The 16,410-nt window shown below is 48.8% G+C and overlaps 1 protein-coding gene across 13 annotated transcripts in view; it reads right to left on the bottom strand.

Moving 5' to 3' along the window:
• EXOC7 (exocyst complex component 7) overlaps positions 1-9,598 on the bottom strand; it is a 33,759-nt gene extending 24,161 nt beyond the window's left edge. For all 13 annotated transcript variants that reach the window (XM_034789382.1, XM_034789384.1, XM_034789386.1 and 10 more), the window contains exons 1-4: positions 9,433-9,598; positions 3,499-3,564; positions 1,608-1,792; positions 803-908 (exon numbers count right to left, since the gene is read on the bottom strand). In XM_034789382.1, the coding sequence (XP_034645273.1) occupies positions 803-908; positions 1,608-1,792; positions 3,499-3,564; positions 9,433-9,492 (417 nt within the window). In that variant the 5' untranslated portion in view covers positions 9,493-9,598. The remainder of the gene's footprint in view (positions 1-802; positions 909-1,607; positions 1,793-3,498; positions 3,565-9,432) is intronic.
• Positions 9,599-16,410: the final 6,812 nt, after the last annotated feature.

Here is a 16,410-nt window from a genome sequence, read left to right as displayed (position 1 = left end):
CATATGGAGTAGTTCCAGAGCCTTGCCCGGTGACTCCGTGACACCATCCTCTCAGCATTACCAGAGCTAGAGAAAAAAAAGAACAGGAGTACTTGTGGCACCTTAGAGACTAACAAATTTATTAGAGCATAAGCTTTCAGATGCATCCGAAGAAGTGGGCTGTAGTCCACGAAAGCTTATGCTCTAATAAATTTGTTAGTCTCTAAGGTGCCACAAGTACTCCTGTTCTTTTTGCGGATACAGACTAACACGGCTGCTACTCTGAAACAGAGCTAGAGACTAATCTGTCATGGCCAGAATTTATAGAAACCCAAGGGAATTAGGCACCCAAATCCCATTAAATTTGAAGCACCTAACTCCCTTGGGCACCTTTGCAAATCCCAACCTATACTATTTAGCAATGCTCAGCACTCCGTTTTCAAAGTGCATGAATGTTTGTTTCTTATCTTGGGGATTCATGGGCTACTGGATCATTACCTCACACTAGCAGTGTTCCATAATAATCCAGGGAATGAGCGTAGCAAATCCTGGGCGGTGGATTAAAGACATTTTCTATCTTTGCTAGGAGTAAGAAATAATTTAGGAGCATGCAAGGTACATGCTTTCAGCTATTGTAGGTCTTATTGGTACAGAATCCTAAGAAAGCCAACAGTCAGGAGGTAAAGCATTATCCTTGCTAACAAATCTAATTGGGATCCTAGGAGAACGTTCCTACAAACAAACCTCACTTTGCCACTATGCTGCAGATGTCAGAGAAGCAGATGCCCACACAAAGCCCCTGGTTTTCAAGCACACTACATACCACCCGGTTCAGTTCTGGGCTGTCAGGATTGTTGTCCTGGAAATATTCCACAGCTTTCTGGATTCTGGCCATGCAGCCCAAATACTCCTCTAGTCTCCCCGTAGGGCTGCAATGGAAATAGTGCACGCATGAGAAAGACACCAAAAACCTCAATGCCGGTTGAAACAAAACCAGTGAAGACCTCAACTCCACTTTCTTCACCACCACCCGAATTCACTAAGCAACTTGCAAAGGCTTGCTTTAAAAAGACCTGATTCAAGCAAAAACAGCAGCCCATTACAGTATTCCACAGTGCTATGAGACTGGAGTCAGTTTGCAGCCTCTCACTTCCCAAGCCAGCAATTGCTTTCTCAGTATTTCCACCAGCACACTCAGCCCTTGGTGGAGTGGGAGCATTTCATATAGCATCACAGTAACCCCTCTGGGCAACCCAAGTGCAAGCAACACTAGCTCCATAAAAGGATGTCCATCCAGTCCACGTTGGCTGGAAAGATGGAGGTAACGACAAGGAAGCAAAGTACCTCTGTAGAAAATTTGGAGAATGGAGAGGAGCTCCACATAGGGATCGGGTGCAGAATATGTAAGAGGACCCCAGTGTAGACGTGAGAGCAGGATTTTACCCTTAGAGGTAATGCTAAAAGTTCAGGCTGAGTTTCTTTTGGGGTAAGCACATAGGTATGTAAAAAATACAAAGAACAATAACAAGATTTTTGTGGAGACCTGCCCAATCAACTGCCCCTATTCAAAACAGACATGGGAGAAAGAGATCCAGTAGAGGAAAGTAGGGTCCTGCTACTTGACTCACCCTTCCTTTATGATCTTCTCTGTGTCCTTAGCCACATGGTAATAACTAATGACATGATCCAGACAGGACAGGGTCTTCTCAACATTCTCCTGCAGACGTTGTAGATTCTCTGTCTGCTTATGCACAGGGATGATGGAGTTCTCCAGCTTCATCAAACGGCTCTCAAAGGAGGAGAGGATGGAAACCTAAACCCCCCAAAAAGGATCAAACAGCATGGAGTATTTCCTGCCACATAAAACACAACTGTATTGTAGGCTAGTAGTTAGAGCAGGGTACTAGGAATCCTGACTCCCAGCTTCTATTCCTGGCTCTGCCACTGGCTTGCTTGTCTCCTTGGGCAGGTCTCTTAACCCCCCCTATGCTTCAGCTTTCCAATGTGTAAATGGAAGTAATACTTATCCCCCACATAAGCATATGGTGACGTTTAATTAGCATTTGTATAGCACTCAAATCATCACACAGAAGGTGCTATGGAAGTGCTACTATTTGACAACCTGGGAAACCTATCCAAAAGGAGACAAACTGTAGGTGCCTCAAGTCAGGGGAAAGGCTGAAGCAGAGCCTACTGAATGCTTTGTTCAATTGCACCGAGTACATGTGAATGAATTTTTACAATGAAGAAACCATTTGACTGAGGTTCATAGCCCTGCTCTGCCATGGCTACTTGGTTGTCAAGAAACTCCAACTTTGCAACCTACTGAATTGGCGGGCAGGTGGCCTCAGCAAAAGGGGATGTTATGGAGGAACAAAGTTCGTCAAAACCCTTCCTTCTTTCTGCCAAGATCACCTCTGTCTTGTCTTCGTTCAGCACGATCTCTCAGCTTTCCCAATATCTAGCTGAGTTCAGATCCTGGGCAAAGAGCAGCTGAAGCTAAACTTCGGCAAGACAGAGGGGATACCAGCAGGAAAAGTATGTTAAGAACTCCCCTCCTCTATATCACCCCCTCTGTCAAAAGCTCCTGCCATCAGATCATCACAGAGGTTTACAATGTTAGGGTCATTTTGGACTCCATGCAACAGCAAACAAAACAAAAACAAGACGATTCCATCTGTATTCTGTCCAATTAGACTCAGATCTGGCTACCGTGATCCAGACTCAATTACTGAAATTGAAAAGTGTGTGTGTGGGGGGGAATTCATAGGCACAGAATGCAGCAGCCCACCTGTTAAGCAACACGGATGTCCATGAGCACATCAACGGCTCCTCCCTGTGCATGGGCTCCCTAATTCATACCAAATCCAATTCTGGGCCTATGTTCTGATGCGATGGATCAATCACCTCTCCCTCCACAGCCAGGATTATTAACATCAGCTACATTCCACTGGCACTACAAAACTGTCAGTCAACAGGGGAAGGCTTGTGAGCTTAGGAGACAGATCTTTCAGAGAGGAGCTGGACCTAGACTCCAGAACTCACTTCCAGATGAATTCAGAAAGACCACTAAGTACATTGTCCTTTCAGAAATAAGTGCAAAACTCATCTTTTCAACTTAGCTTTCCAATAGCTTTCACCGCTCAGCCCTGAGGCACAGAACATTAGCTGTTTTCCCCGCTGGCTGGAGAGAGTTTATTTCTATGGTCATATACTTGGGAGGCACTAAAATACTGAGATGAGGAGAACCATATGTAAACCTAGATAGATTAGATCAGATTGAAGGATCATTTGAACCCACGTTTCCAGAACTGACAAGCTTGTGCCCCAACACACTTTGTAACCTTTCCTCTTTCTTTAGATTAGATATCTTGAGGAAAGTACCTATTGAACCCACAAGTTCCTCAAACTGGCACAACCAGAGCTTCCAAAGAAACTCTCAGCAGAAAAAGCAACAGAATCAGAGACCAAGCAAAGCATATCCTATCTTTTTAACTTAATTTATGGGACTCTACTTACCATGTTTTTTGTGAGCTGATCACTTTTTTCAAGGCTCTCTCTTATAAAGGACAGCGTTTCTTCTTCCTGCCATTGGAATAAAGTAGAATTCATCAGTTCTGCATGACAGGTGAATTTCAAACCTTACCCAAAAGGGTCAAAGAATATTTCTGTGCATTTCTAACTCCTGTTAAAGAAAATGGCAAGTAATTTAGGTTGAGTTTAAAAACACACGCCTTTAATTAGAACTTTTTTTTATTTCAATAAAGAGGTATCCTGGATTTAGACATTTCTCTCTGGTGTTATGAACTTACACCCAACATAATAGTGCTAGTGGGTGAGAATCAACTGATTAACTATAGGTTTTAATTTGTTTAAAATCAATTAACCCAGTGTAGCAAACCCTGTTAATTCAATTTATACCTGTCTTACGCCTGGTCTACACTACAAATTTAGGCTAATGCGAGTCACCTTGCATCGACCTCGTTGTGCGTATGACTACACTCTAGTTTGTCTCCCACCAATGTAAGCACCCCATTAGACGAAGCAATAAACACCACCTCCCTGAATGGCGTTGAGCCATGGTCAATGTATTGTGGTCGACAGTGCAAGCGTAGTCACCGCCTGACCTATATCGATCCTAACAGTCCTCCAGCAGCTTCTCACAATGCTTGACATTGACCGCTCTAGTAACAATTGCAAACTCTACTGCACAGGGGTCATAGAGACCCAGAATCCCCACATTAAAATCCCACGTATTTCAAAATGCCTTTCCCTGAACTCCCAGCTTGGCAAGCAAACCTAGCAGCTCTCCCTTGTTGCGTGCAACTGCCCAAGTGAACATGCCGGCTACACGCGCCTGACACACTCCTGCCTGGAGCAGACAGGATCTGTCCTGGATCTCCTGGGCCGGTGGGGAGAAGAGGCTGTGAAGGCTTTGGAGCAGCCGTAAAAACGTGGACACTGGGGATGCAGGCGAAGGGGTATGACAGGGATCAGCAGCTGTGCTGCATGAAAACAAAGGAACTGAGGCAGGCATACAAAGTGGCCAAGAAGGCCAACAGTGGATCTGGTGCCAAGCTGCACACCTGCCGCTTTTACAATGAGCTGCAGCCATACTTGGCAGAGACCCACCAGCACCTTGCAGAGCACCATGGATACCTCAGTGGAGCTTGAGGCACAAACCCCTACCATGACCGGCAAAGAGGAGGAGGAAGAGGATGGGGGACATGTGACCTGGTGGTCCAGCTATGCTGCAAGCCAGGAGCCATTCGAGACTTCACTGTAGACTAGTCACTCCTGGCAGCTAAGCATGGGCAAGCCTGATGCAGGGGAAGAAACCTCAGGTGTGTAAATGCATTTCCCATTACAATCTTTCAACGAACAGACGGTGCCTGACCCCAATGTAGCAGGACACAGGTAGCAACTTTTCATTAATTTACTCATACTAGAAGAGGTAGCGGTTCAATAGCGGTCAAGTTGTAATTTGCTTTTCATTCCCCTCTTGGGTTGGGAGCGGGGGGCCTGAGGAGCAGTTTGTTCATGTAGACAGGGATGTCCCTTGAATCCTGCTGAGCCATCTTGATGAAACTTTCATGGAGGTTCTCTGCAATCCTCTTCCTAATGTTTCTAGGAATGGCAGCCGTCTTTTTTCCTCTGCGGTAGGGCGCTTTCCCATGCTAGTCCGCAGTGACTTCGGCAGGCACCATTGCAGGCTAGTATCATGTGGGCCTGGGCAGCTTCGGGACAGCTGAGCTCTCTGTGCCTTTGCTACCGCCAGGAGCAAGATAGCAGCTAAAACCACCACCTGAAAACAGTGCCATTGCCCTGCACTCGCACCCAGGGAAACAGGGGCTGAAATTTTAGTGCTTCGAGTAACCGAACAGTTTCCTCGTCCCCTCCCCACCCACCCACCCACACACACCCTGCTGGGCCATACTCCCAATGGCTGGCCCCACACAGCAGCACTGGGCCGCAGCATTCCAAAGCTGAAGCGTCAATAAGCATGTCTTGATTAAAACTTTTGGGGAGCAAGGGGAGGGAGTTCTCAGTCTTAACTTTCACTTTCCTTTGTGATTATATATACAAATGATACCTCGGTGTGCTTTATGTGTAGCTGCTCCCTTTGTGGCCTTGAGGGGTCCCCAAGGCCACACTTGGGAACACCCGACCATGATAAGAAGGAGAAAGAGGAGGACACGGATGGACATGTTCAGCGAGATCCTGCAAGCCAGGATTGCATTGGACTGTGAACAGAGAGTGTGGAGGGTGATTATTGCAGACAGTACGGGAGAGGGAAAGAGCAGACAGGAGAAAGGTGCAGAAGTCAGAGACAGGTGCACCAGGAATAATGGGGCTTCTCCGGCAGCAAACACAAATGCTGCAGACTCTGGTGGACCTACAGGGCTTGCCTCCGTTTGCAACCAACAGGGAACTCAATTTTAGCATCTCTCTACACCTCCCTCAACATTCCACTTCAGGGGCCTTATCCCTACCCCCACCACTCGACACCGGAGGAGAGTAAGGAGAACCATAGCTTCACCTACACTGACCTGTGAGAGTCATGGTTGCTGTATGTGTAGCCAAAATGGACATGAATGTTCTTTTCCCCTTGTTAAATTCTGTTCCATTAATTTATTTCAGAAGTATTCATTGTACTTGTTTTTTATTGCATATTGTTTTTCTGCACTGATTTTGGTATGCAATAAAAATCCATTTACAACATCTGCTACAGAATGCGTAGCGCTAATGAAAGCACCCACCATTTCTTACACTACAGGGTGACAACTCACAGATTCAATGACAGTGTAATAATTATAAATGTACAGCAAGCACCACAAAATTAATAGGTGCATTAACAGATAGTGTTATATTCATAGCTGTACACTGAACATCACACAATTCCTACTTGTGGGGCCCTTCCTGGCCCCCCAAACTAGCACAGGGCACCACACCACATTACTGTTGCTGACTGTTAAAGTGCTCTTTACAAGGCCTCCCTCACCCACATAGCTCTGCATACCTTTTCTAACTGCAGTTGTGTTTGGCTACAGTGGCATGCAGTTTATCTCCACCCCAGTGGCAACGTTTCCCTCTTTGCTATACACAACAGGCCACAAACAAGCAGATACAACCACTGGGATATTTTTCTCACTGAGATCCAATCTTGTCAGTAAACAACATCAGCATACCTTCAATCTACCAAAAGCACATTCAACAGTCATTCTACACCTGCTGTGTCAGTAGCTGAATCTTTTGCTGGTGCTGTTGAAGTGGCTGGTGTATGGCTCCATGAGCCTGGGGAGCAAGGCGAAGGCTGCGACCCCAAGATCGCTATTGGCATTTCAACATTGCCAATGGTAATCTGCCAGTCAGGAAAGAATGTCCCTGCCTGCAGCTTTCTGAACAGTCCTGTGTTCTTAAAGATGCGAGCGTCAAGCACCTTCCCTGACCAGCCAACACTGATGGTGGTGAAGTGTCCCTGATGATCAACCAATGCTTGCATAATGCTTTAGTTGAGTTACTCTGTGGCAAGGTGAGCTGGTGCCAAAATAGGGACATGCATGCTGTCTATTGCCCACTGCTGTCCAGGAACCGCATGGCTGAAAATCCATCTATATCCTGCGCATTGAGTAGCAGGAGACTATTAATGACAATGCACAGTTGCATGACAACAGCCCCTGCTGCGGATTTTTCCAAATTCAAAACAATTTCCCATTGACTGGTAGCCATCCGGCGTTGCAAGCTTCTACAAAGCAATCACCACTCACTTCTCCACTGTCAGTGTAGCTCTCATTCAAGTGTCCCTGCGCTGGTGAGCAGGGGTAAGCTCGGCACACGGATCCAGAAATGTGGCCTTTTGGATCTGAAAGTTCTGCAGCCAGCCACTGCTCATCATCCCAAACCTGCATTACGATGAGCTCCCACCAGTCAGTGCTTGTTTCTCAGGCTCAGAAGCGGCGCTCCGTTGTCTGCAGCTGCTCCGTGACCACCGCTAACAACTCTGAATGAATGTTCAATCTATTGCACAGCAATTTGTCCTCCACCAAACTGTCATGCCCCCCGTTGGTGTGGTTCTTCCTGAAACTCTGCAAATACTGGAGGATCGTTCATCCTGGGTTTGCAAGCTCATGACAACTGCGCAGAGCTGCGTGGGTTCCATGCTTCCATCAGCGATGATGGACAGTGAGAAGTGCCGCATGGGTTTGTGGGATTTTTTTAAAAAAGCATGAAAATTCTGATATGGATGGCATTATGGGATGGAGAAAGTTGCTTGATGGAAACTTGACCCCTTGCTCCCAGCCACCTCTGCATGACTCCTTTCTGCCCCAGCACGTATTGCCACAATTTCACAAAAGACAACAAGCTGGATGATGGCAAGTTGCATATTGGGATGCCTGTCCATGATGCACCACATTGTGCATCGAGCCAAGCACTCTTGGGTGAGTATGTGCAGTGATGACACCAGCACACAAAAGATATACTAAATGTGGTGGCTTTAAGCTGATGTAACTTGTGTCAACCAAAGTTTGCAGTGTAGACGTGGCTTATCAAGTTAGTTTGCACCTGTAAATTTAGGCAACAGACACAAATTAAACCGTTTTTAATCTGATAAAATTCTGCCCACACAGGGGTTTGCACCAGTTTAACTAAACTGGTTTAACTCCAGGGTAAACCATTCTTTTTTTGTCAAGGGAAGAAAACAACAACAATAATGATGATAATAATAAAGTAAACAACAACATTTTGTCAAATATCAGAGGGGTAGCCGTGTTAGTCTGAATCTGTAAAAAGCAACAGAGGGTCCTGTGGCACCTTTGAGACTAATAGAAGTATTGGGAGCATAAGCTTTCGTGGGTAAGAACCTCACTTCTTCAGATGCAACATTATGTGGTTCTTTCAAAAGCATCTGGCAGTCCAGGTTTGGCCCCGGCCCACCTATTGACTATCCCTGGTTTAACTGATCTTAATTAAACCGCTGCAAGTTGTGCGTGAAACAAGGCTGGGGAACAAGAGTGAAACTGAACTGTCAATTGTCATTGTCCAGGACAGTGGTCCCCAACCTTTTTGTGGCCTGTAGCACATTCATGTTTTCAGAAGAGTGCGGCGGGTGCCAACAATTTTTCAAGGCTTATTTTGTATTTGTACATTAAATAAATACAAAAAACATCATATTTAATATTACATAATATACGAATCCAGAGAGAAGAAAGAAGCTGGAGAGAAGCCGCGAGGACAGAGAACACCGGTGCCCGCAGACCCGCAGCACTCTGTCCCCAGCAGGTGCGGGGCCACGGCTTCTCTCCAGCTTAAGCCGTAGCCCCGCGCCGGCTTAGGACCGAGAACACCAGCGCCCGCAGCCTGCAGCCCCGGAGTTCTCTGTCCCGGGTAGGCGCAGGGCTGCAGCTTCTCTCCCCTGCTGGACACTAGGCGGGCGCACATAAATGCCATGGCGCCCGCGGGCACCGCATTGGGGACCACTGCTCTAGAGAGAGGAGCTGTTCCTAGGGAGCGGAGCTGTCCAGGGCAGGGCTCAGGGGGCTCCCCAGGGTCTAAGGGGTGGGAGAGTCTCCCTAGCGCAGGTCAGTCGCAGCGGGTTGAGCTGCCCGAGAGAGGGGCAGTGCCGAGAGGAGGGGGGTGGGTTGTTGGAGCTGCCCGGGGTGTGTGTGTGTGTGTGTCACGCTCTAAGGGAGGGAGTCTTTCAATGGGGGGCTATTCAGGGGTGTCTCTGGGGAGCTGGAGCGGTCCGGGGCGAGGAGTTTGGGGGGTGGAGGATCGGGGAGGGGTATGTCAGGGGGAGTCTCAGGGAGGGGGTGGAGCTGTCCGGGGGGCTCCCGAGGCTCCGGGGGATGTGTGGCGGCCCACAGAGAGCCGGACCCCTGCGGGCTTGCCGGGGAGTGAGGTGGGGGTGCCCGGGACTCCCCGGGACGGGCCCAGCCCAGCGCCCGCCTCTACCTGCTTGAGCTTGTCCTCTATCTCCCTCCTGCGGACGGAGGCCTCCTCCGGAGGGATCATCCTACCCCGCCCTGGCGCCGGCGCTGCCGCGGGACTGCTGAGAACAGCCAAGGGGCACCGGCCTGCCAAGTACCCCCCAACACTGCCGCGCCCGCCGCTATCAGCTTCCCCGCCCCCCACTTCCGCCTCACGCCCACGGCCGTCAGCGCCAACCCGCCATGTTGAGCGTGGCAGACGGTGATGCGCCGGCGCCCTTCCACAGGCAGCCATCTTGAGAGTGGTGTGAATTAGTACGCATGCGCAGCTGGAGGACCCTACGGGGGTGGCTCCTCCCGAGCAGCAATACGCATGCGCTCCTCCAATGGGCGCCATATTAAGAGTGGCAAACAGTGGAATGACTTTTCAAAGACCGCCATGTTGGGAGTGGCACTGGGTCTCTTTTGGGTATCGCTAATGACTGGGGTAGGAATTAGAAGGAGGCACGTAATAAAACAGCACACTTGTTATTACACCCCGACCCCCTGCACCATATCGCTCCGCCTCCTGCTAACAGCGTGATTGGCTGTGGTAGATCACTATCCTGCACCTATAGTCTCTACTCCATTACACCACTACTCCAGTGCAGTTTCCGCACAGTAATGGAGTGGGGAAGATTAGGCTCAAAAGATCCTGCACAGATCTCAAAAGCCAGTGCCCATTTTTAAAAGATCGTGTCCCCATCTGTTACACTATTAACATTCTCTGCAGTTCTAGGGAGCAGTTATGTGACTATTAAGATGTTTTAGGATCAGGCAACCTTCCCCTTTAAAATACCAGTTGAAAGTAAGGAGGAGAAATGTTGACTAGTGATTATAGCAGGGATCTGGGAGTTAGGGCTCCTGGTTTCTTTTTCTAGTTCTGCTACTTATTTGGGCGCAGTCACTTGATCTGCTTTTGGCTCTGTTTATCCAACCTCTCGCTTTGTTCTTCAGTTTACCCTATTGCAAAGTGGGTATAATACCACCCTCACAGACACGTCATAAAGATTCATTAATACTCTTTAATTCTCCGAAAACCGTGGATGGAAAGCGCTGTCAAAGTGCAAAGCTGTATTATTAATATCACCGTGTGTGAGTTGTCTGTGGCACTGCAGCTACAAAATCAGCAGCTAAAGGTAGGGTGACCAGACAGCAAGTGTGAAAAATCAGGACAAGGGGTGGTGGGTAATAGGAGAGCATATAAGAAAAAGACCCAAAAATCAGGACTGTCCCTATAAAATTGTGACATCTGGACGGTCACTTTAGCTAAAGGCCAGGGGTCAGGATTTCCCCCTCAGTGCTTGGCTACTGCCACGGAGGCACACAATGCCAATTTATGGGGGCTACACACTGTACTCCCTCCACATGGAGATGAGAGTAAGTCCCTAGACATTCTCTTTCATTTTGGGAGTTCGCATCAGCACACTCACCTTCTCTTGATAATTCTCCTCCCTGACTAGCTTGCCTGATACAGAGATGCTCAGAAGATACTATGCTGAGGAGAGATGCAAAAGAACCTAGCGAAAGCACACATAAAAGGACAGGTAGACAGCAAATCCCAAGAGCATCTCATGGCCTCTAGCAGCAGGTCTTGATTCCTTCGGAGCCTTCCAAACTGAAAGCCACACAAGAAACACACATCAAATACTGGCGCTCTGAGAATGAGAAGAGCAATTTCAAAGGGACAAAAGATCAGCCACATGCAATGAATTCCCAGAACCATTAAAGTCTGAGAACTACGTGTAAAATGCAGCACATCCACCAGATGTCCCCAAGCACCAGCTTTCCTCCTTTTGCTGCTTAGTAGAGGAGAAAAAGGGGGAGTTATACAGTAGAGCAGCGGTTCTCAAACTGTGGGTCGGGACCCCAAAGTGGGTTGCAACCCCATTTTAATGGGGCTGGTATTAGACTTGCTGGGGCCAAGGCCGAAACCCGAGTCCCAGCCTCACTGCCCGGGCCAAAGCCTGAGCCCCACCCAGGACCGGCTCCAGGCACCAGCTAAAGAAGCAGGTGCTTGGGGCGGGCAATACCAAGGGGCGGCACTCCAGCTGCTATTGGGGCAGCACGTCCGGGTCTTCGGCGGCAATTCGGTGACAGGTCCCTCAGTCCCTCTCGGAGTGAAGGACCTGCTGCCGAATTGCCACCAAAGAGTGGAGCGGCGCGATCGCGCTGCCGCGGCTTTTTTTTTTGCCACTTGGGGCGGCAGAAAACCTGGAGCCGGCCCTGGCCCCACCAGCCAGGGCCGAAGCCTAAGTGCTTCAGCCCTGGGTGGCGGGGGTCAGGTTACAGGCCCCCTACCTGGGGCTGAAGCCTTAGGCTTTGGCTTTGCCCCCATCCCTTTAGGGTGGCGGGGCTCGGGCTTTGGCTCCTGGCTCCTGGGGTCGTGTGGTAATTTTTGTTGTCAGAAGGGGGTCGTGGCGCAATGAAGTTTGTGAACCCCTACAGTAGCGTCTCTAGGGCTAGCCTGGAACCAAAGAAACAAAAGAGGAATTTCCAGCTATTAGCCAGAGCAGCCATAGGGGGAATATTGTTTTAGGCAACTCGTCCAAGCCAAGCCAATCCTCCAACACCCTTCACCCCTCATGTGCAACATGTGCCAACTGTAATTTATTTGAGACATTCCTTTGGGGGATGGAGGGAAAAGTCTTAATGCCACAGATCAAGGTAAATATTATGTCGTAAGCTATTTAGCAAACAATAATGCTAATATACAGGGAAGTGGGAACTACATTACTTGGCTGAGAAGTCATTGGCAGCTAGAAACATAGCATAAAGAGGGGAATTTCCCCACCTTGGTCCCCGATAAATGAATCGGCACATCATGGACTGCCCAGTTCCCTGAATCCATTACTGGAGAAGGGAGCTGTATTGTAATGATTAGAAGGAAGTCTGAGGTGTTTTTTGTTATTAAATCAGAATACCAGCTCTTTGGAGCAAGGACTGTAATTTACTATTTGTTTATACAGCACCTAGCACAATGGGGCTATGACCTAGGGGAAGCTTCTAGGCAATACAAAATTGTAATACAATAAAATAAAAAATAATATTTTGTCCTTCACAGCATCTCAAAATGCTTTACAAATAAATCACAGAGTATGTCAGGCCCCTGGGGGGTAGGAATTATTATCCCTATTTTCCTGAAGGAAAAACAGAGCCAGAGAAAGATTAAGTGACTTGCCCAAGGTCACATAGCAAGTCAGTTGCAGAGATGAGGACCCCTCCCAGCTCCAACCTTTAGAAAGCATTACCTCCCAAGCAGAAAGGACACCTTGCCCCTATGAGCATCCATCTTCTCTGCTCCACAGGGAGCTGGGTAGGGGAGTTAGATTTATTTGCACAGATGATGCCACACTGTTGGCACCAGACTCACTTGCTGCCCTCATACTGCTCCCAGCAACCAAGAATGTTGCCGTTTATGGGGCGTTGCCCTTTCATCAGGACACCATCCAGTCGTTTTTGGTTGTTTGCTTTTTTATTTTATTTGCAGCTAGTAAAACCCTCTTAGAATCTTGAGGGAGAAGGGAAAAGTCCCCTTGCCTTATTCCTTCAGTTGGCAAACATTGATTTCCCCACCCCGGTGTTTTGGATGGAGCTGAAAGTAAACCAGGGGCTGTCTTTGTTCAACGACAACTTCAGCATCTATTACAGAGCATCTTATCTTGCTGCAGACAGCTGTGTTTGTGCACCCGCTTCACTGAATGGGATGTGTACAACAGTGTGTTTCGCCTGTGAAATTACCCAGCTGTGACCATGCAGACATAGTGTGCAGGTTCTGCTGAGGTTCCTAGTTTGGAGACTTTGGCCTATGTGTGTATGGAGAAGAACCACTCTCCAGATCCCCCTGCGTTGGTTTGGTGCCCGCATCAGGTTTCAGATACCTCATATTGCTTCTGCGACAAGCTTTGTCCTACAGATATTTGAGACATTAATGGGAACACAGAGATGTCAGATCAGTTCCTTTTCCCCCAAATGGCTGCTGTCGATAACAGCCCTTCTGCCGCTCTGCCTGCATAAGCAGCATCCTTTATGTCAAAGCTTGCAGTCTCGTTCAAAGGAAAGCACAAGCTGAAAGGGCTACTGATGAGAGCTTTCGAAGTTCCATCTTTTTTCTGCACCATGCAATGATATTACTGTATGTTTGCTCCCCTCCCACTGTCCCACCGCCTCCCCCCTGCCCTCCACTAAGGGATTTGGATGCTAGAGGTGCTGGCTAGACTGTGGCCCCCTTGACATCAGCCTTTTGTTTGAGGATCTTCTGAACAGAGCTTTATGTCTGTCCTGAAAGACCAGTGAAAAGGCTCTGCTCACTCCCTGTGGAATTACTTGGCCCATTAAGGGAAAGAGGTGAAGCTGGGGTCAGATGCCAGAGAGAGCGGCATAGGCCATTTCTCAGGAGCCGACCCTGCCCCCTGCTCCTGGCCTCCTTACCAGGCAAGCTTGCTGTTTTCCTTGTAGGAAGGAATTGAATTTGTGTTGGAGAGTTTGGGATGGAGGGTTTGGAGCTTCTGAGCTGATCTTGTTTTCACAAAGCCCTTAGGAAGCACCTGCCAATAATCAATTGGGCACATAATCAGGCAAGCGTAGTCAATAAACGTACAATGACCAGATAATCACAAATCATCGATAAATCACCAGTCCAAACACAAGTCACAGATATAGCGCCACATCAAAGATAAGACTTCAGATCAAACACTGAGTGTTGGTAAAACATGCTTTCATTGAAGAAGGAACAGCTAAGGAGTTAGTAAAAAACACAGCTAAGGAGTTAGTAAAAAAATTTGAAATTAAAATATGAAGGCCCGGGGCACTGGGTCGCTTAGGGGATCTCATCTCCAGGCCTCCAGATTCAATCCGTCCCACACTGGTAATGACTGAAAGCTGTCACCTTCGATGGCTGTTCTGTGGCCTATGTGAAATGAGTCTCGGTCCTGTTCCCTGGTGCAGAGGTGACCTCCCCACAAACCAAACTACTGTCAATTGTTGTCCAACTTAGCAGGGAGAGCAAGGACTGCAGGGCCCATGAGGACTGAACCCCCTGGGTGTATGTTGGGTGGGGCAGCCTAAACTATGCAAGAAATTCCAAGGAAAAGATTTCAAGGGGTTAAATATAAGGGTCCCAGCAAAGTGACAATAACCCCTGTTGCAACCAGCACATACAGGCAGATTAAGTGCTGTGTCGGATTTCGTGCTGGTGAAAAGGGCCTGCCGGTCAAACCTGGAGAAGGAACTCTTTTCTCCACAAAACAGGCAGGGCAGGGCAGCAGCAGTGCCAGCTTCCCCCATGCTGGCCTATTTAAAGGAGATAGTGACAAGCAGGGAAGCTCTCCCTGCACCAGCCAAGGAGGAGGGGGAGCTGTGGGGATGCACCGCTCCCCCAAACCAGGGCTTTCAGACCAGGAATGGGAGCTGTTCTCCCACTGCACCCCCTTACTTTAACACCTGCGCAGTCCTGACCCTGGGGGACCCCCTGGTCTGAGAGGGGTGTTCAGTCTCCAGTCCCCCTTGAGTATTTGGCTTCTGCTGTTCTCCAGCCAGCGGGGGCAGGGCTGAGTCCGACTGGCAGGCAAGGATTCCAAAAAGGCAGAAGAGCAAAGGCCGCCTGTTGCCGTGCCCTAGCCCCTTTTCTCTGCCTCTCCTCAGCTTTGTTCTCCAACCTCTTGCGTGGACCAACCTGCCAAACCACCCAAGAGAGGGAAACTTCTTGACCACAAGCTTCTACCTGCTTGGCCAAGGGGAAGGAGGTGGAAGGCCAGGAACACAGTTATGAGGCTGAGCCTGTTTTGGATCCATTGTCTCCAGAGGAGAGACATGCAGGGCGGTAACTCTGGGGAAATGGGAGGGGGAGGAGTGAGCAAGGCCTACATGTTTCTTGAATCTTAAAGGAGGAGGAAACACTATAAAGGCCAAATTCTTGCTGGTGCCCCAGCAACGAAACTGCAGTTGCTTGTAAGAATGGGAGGTCAGGGGTGGAGAGTCAGCGGAAATTGAGTGCCCCCATGCTGGCCCCTCTAAGAGTCATGGAGAAGCCACAGATCCTCCATAACCGGAGGGGGCATTGCAGGAAATGCCCTAGAGTGGTCTAGAGGTCAAGGGGCTTGATCCACATATTAGTGTGTGGCAATGAACCGGCAATGGCCTTTCCACACAGTCCCTGGGTCCACTTAGAGGCCTGAGGGAGTTGGCAGCCTCTTCTACTGGAGCTGGTAACTGTCTGGGGGCTGAACTTGGGGTCCCTGTATGAGCAGTACCCTACATGACCACACAGGTATCCTGGGCCACCAGTGGGAAGCAGGAAGTACCAGTGCCTCCTCTGGAAAGATTTCCAGTCCCTCTGTGGGTCAAACAGCTGTGGCATTCTAGTTTGGGAACATCCTTAGAACCCACTCCCATCTTCAGTGCAAGATTGATCAATTGCATCCTAATGACTTTTTTCCACCAAGGATTTTCTCAGTAACGAGCTGCAGTATTTAGACTACTTTTGTCTCCATGAAAACTGTCCTGCAGTTTTGCAGGGGGCAGGACTCCCCCAGGCATCTCTTCCAGTCCGGTAGAGCAACCGATACTGACTTGAGAGGAACCTTTCTGCAGAGTGAATGAAAGTAGGAGACACATTGATTCAGAATTGGCCAGGGGATGTCAGCAAGGGGGCTTCAGCAGAATGCCAAGTCATCGGGGAAGCCTCCTTATTATCAGGCAGCATGAGGGGGAGAGGGAAAGAGCAGCCCTCCTTGTTATTGCAGGAGTCGGGGCAGACTAGTCCAATTAAGCTGAATAATAATACTGTGGGGCCTCTGTGGTTGCTTGATTGCGGTGCAGGGAGCAGAGCTTTCCAGTGTCACTTGCAGAGCAGCGAGACAGGTGACCGTGCGCACGCATAACCGAAGCGGCAGCGTTGGGAAACAGGAGGAAGTAAACAGAGAAAATGGTTCTGAATGAGAATCTGTTCCTCGGTATCGTTTGG

The sequence above is a fragment of the Trachemys scripta genome, chromosome 14 (genome assembly GCF_013100865.1).
Source record: "Trachemys scripta elegans isolate TJP31775 chromosome 14, CAS_Tse_1.0, whole genome shotgun sequence".
NCBI classification, from domain to species: domain Eukaryota; kingdom Metazoa; phylum Chordata; order Testudines; family Emydidae; genus Trachemys; species Trachemys scripta.
Note: the sequence above shows the minus strand (reverse complement) of the source record. Positions and strands in the feature narration are given on the sequence as shown.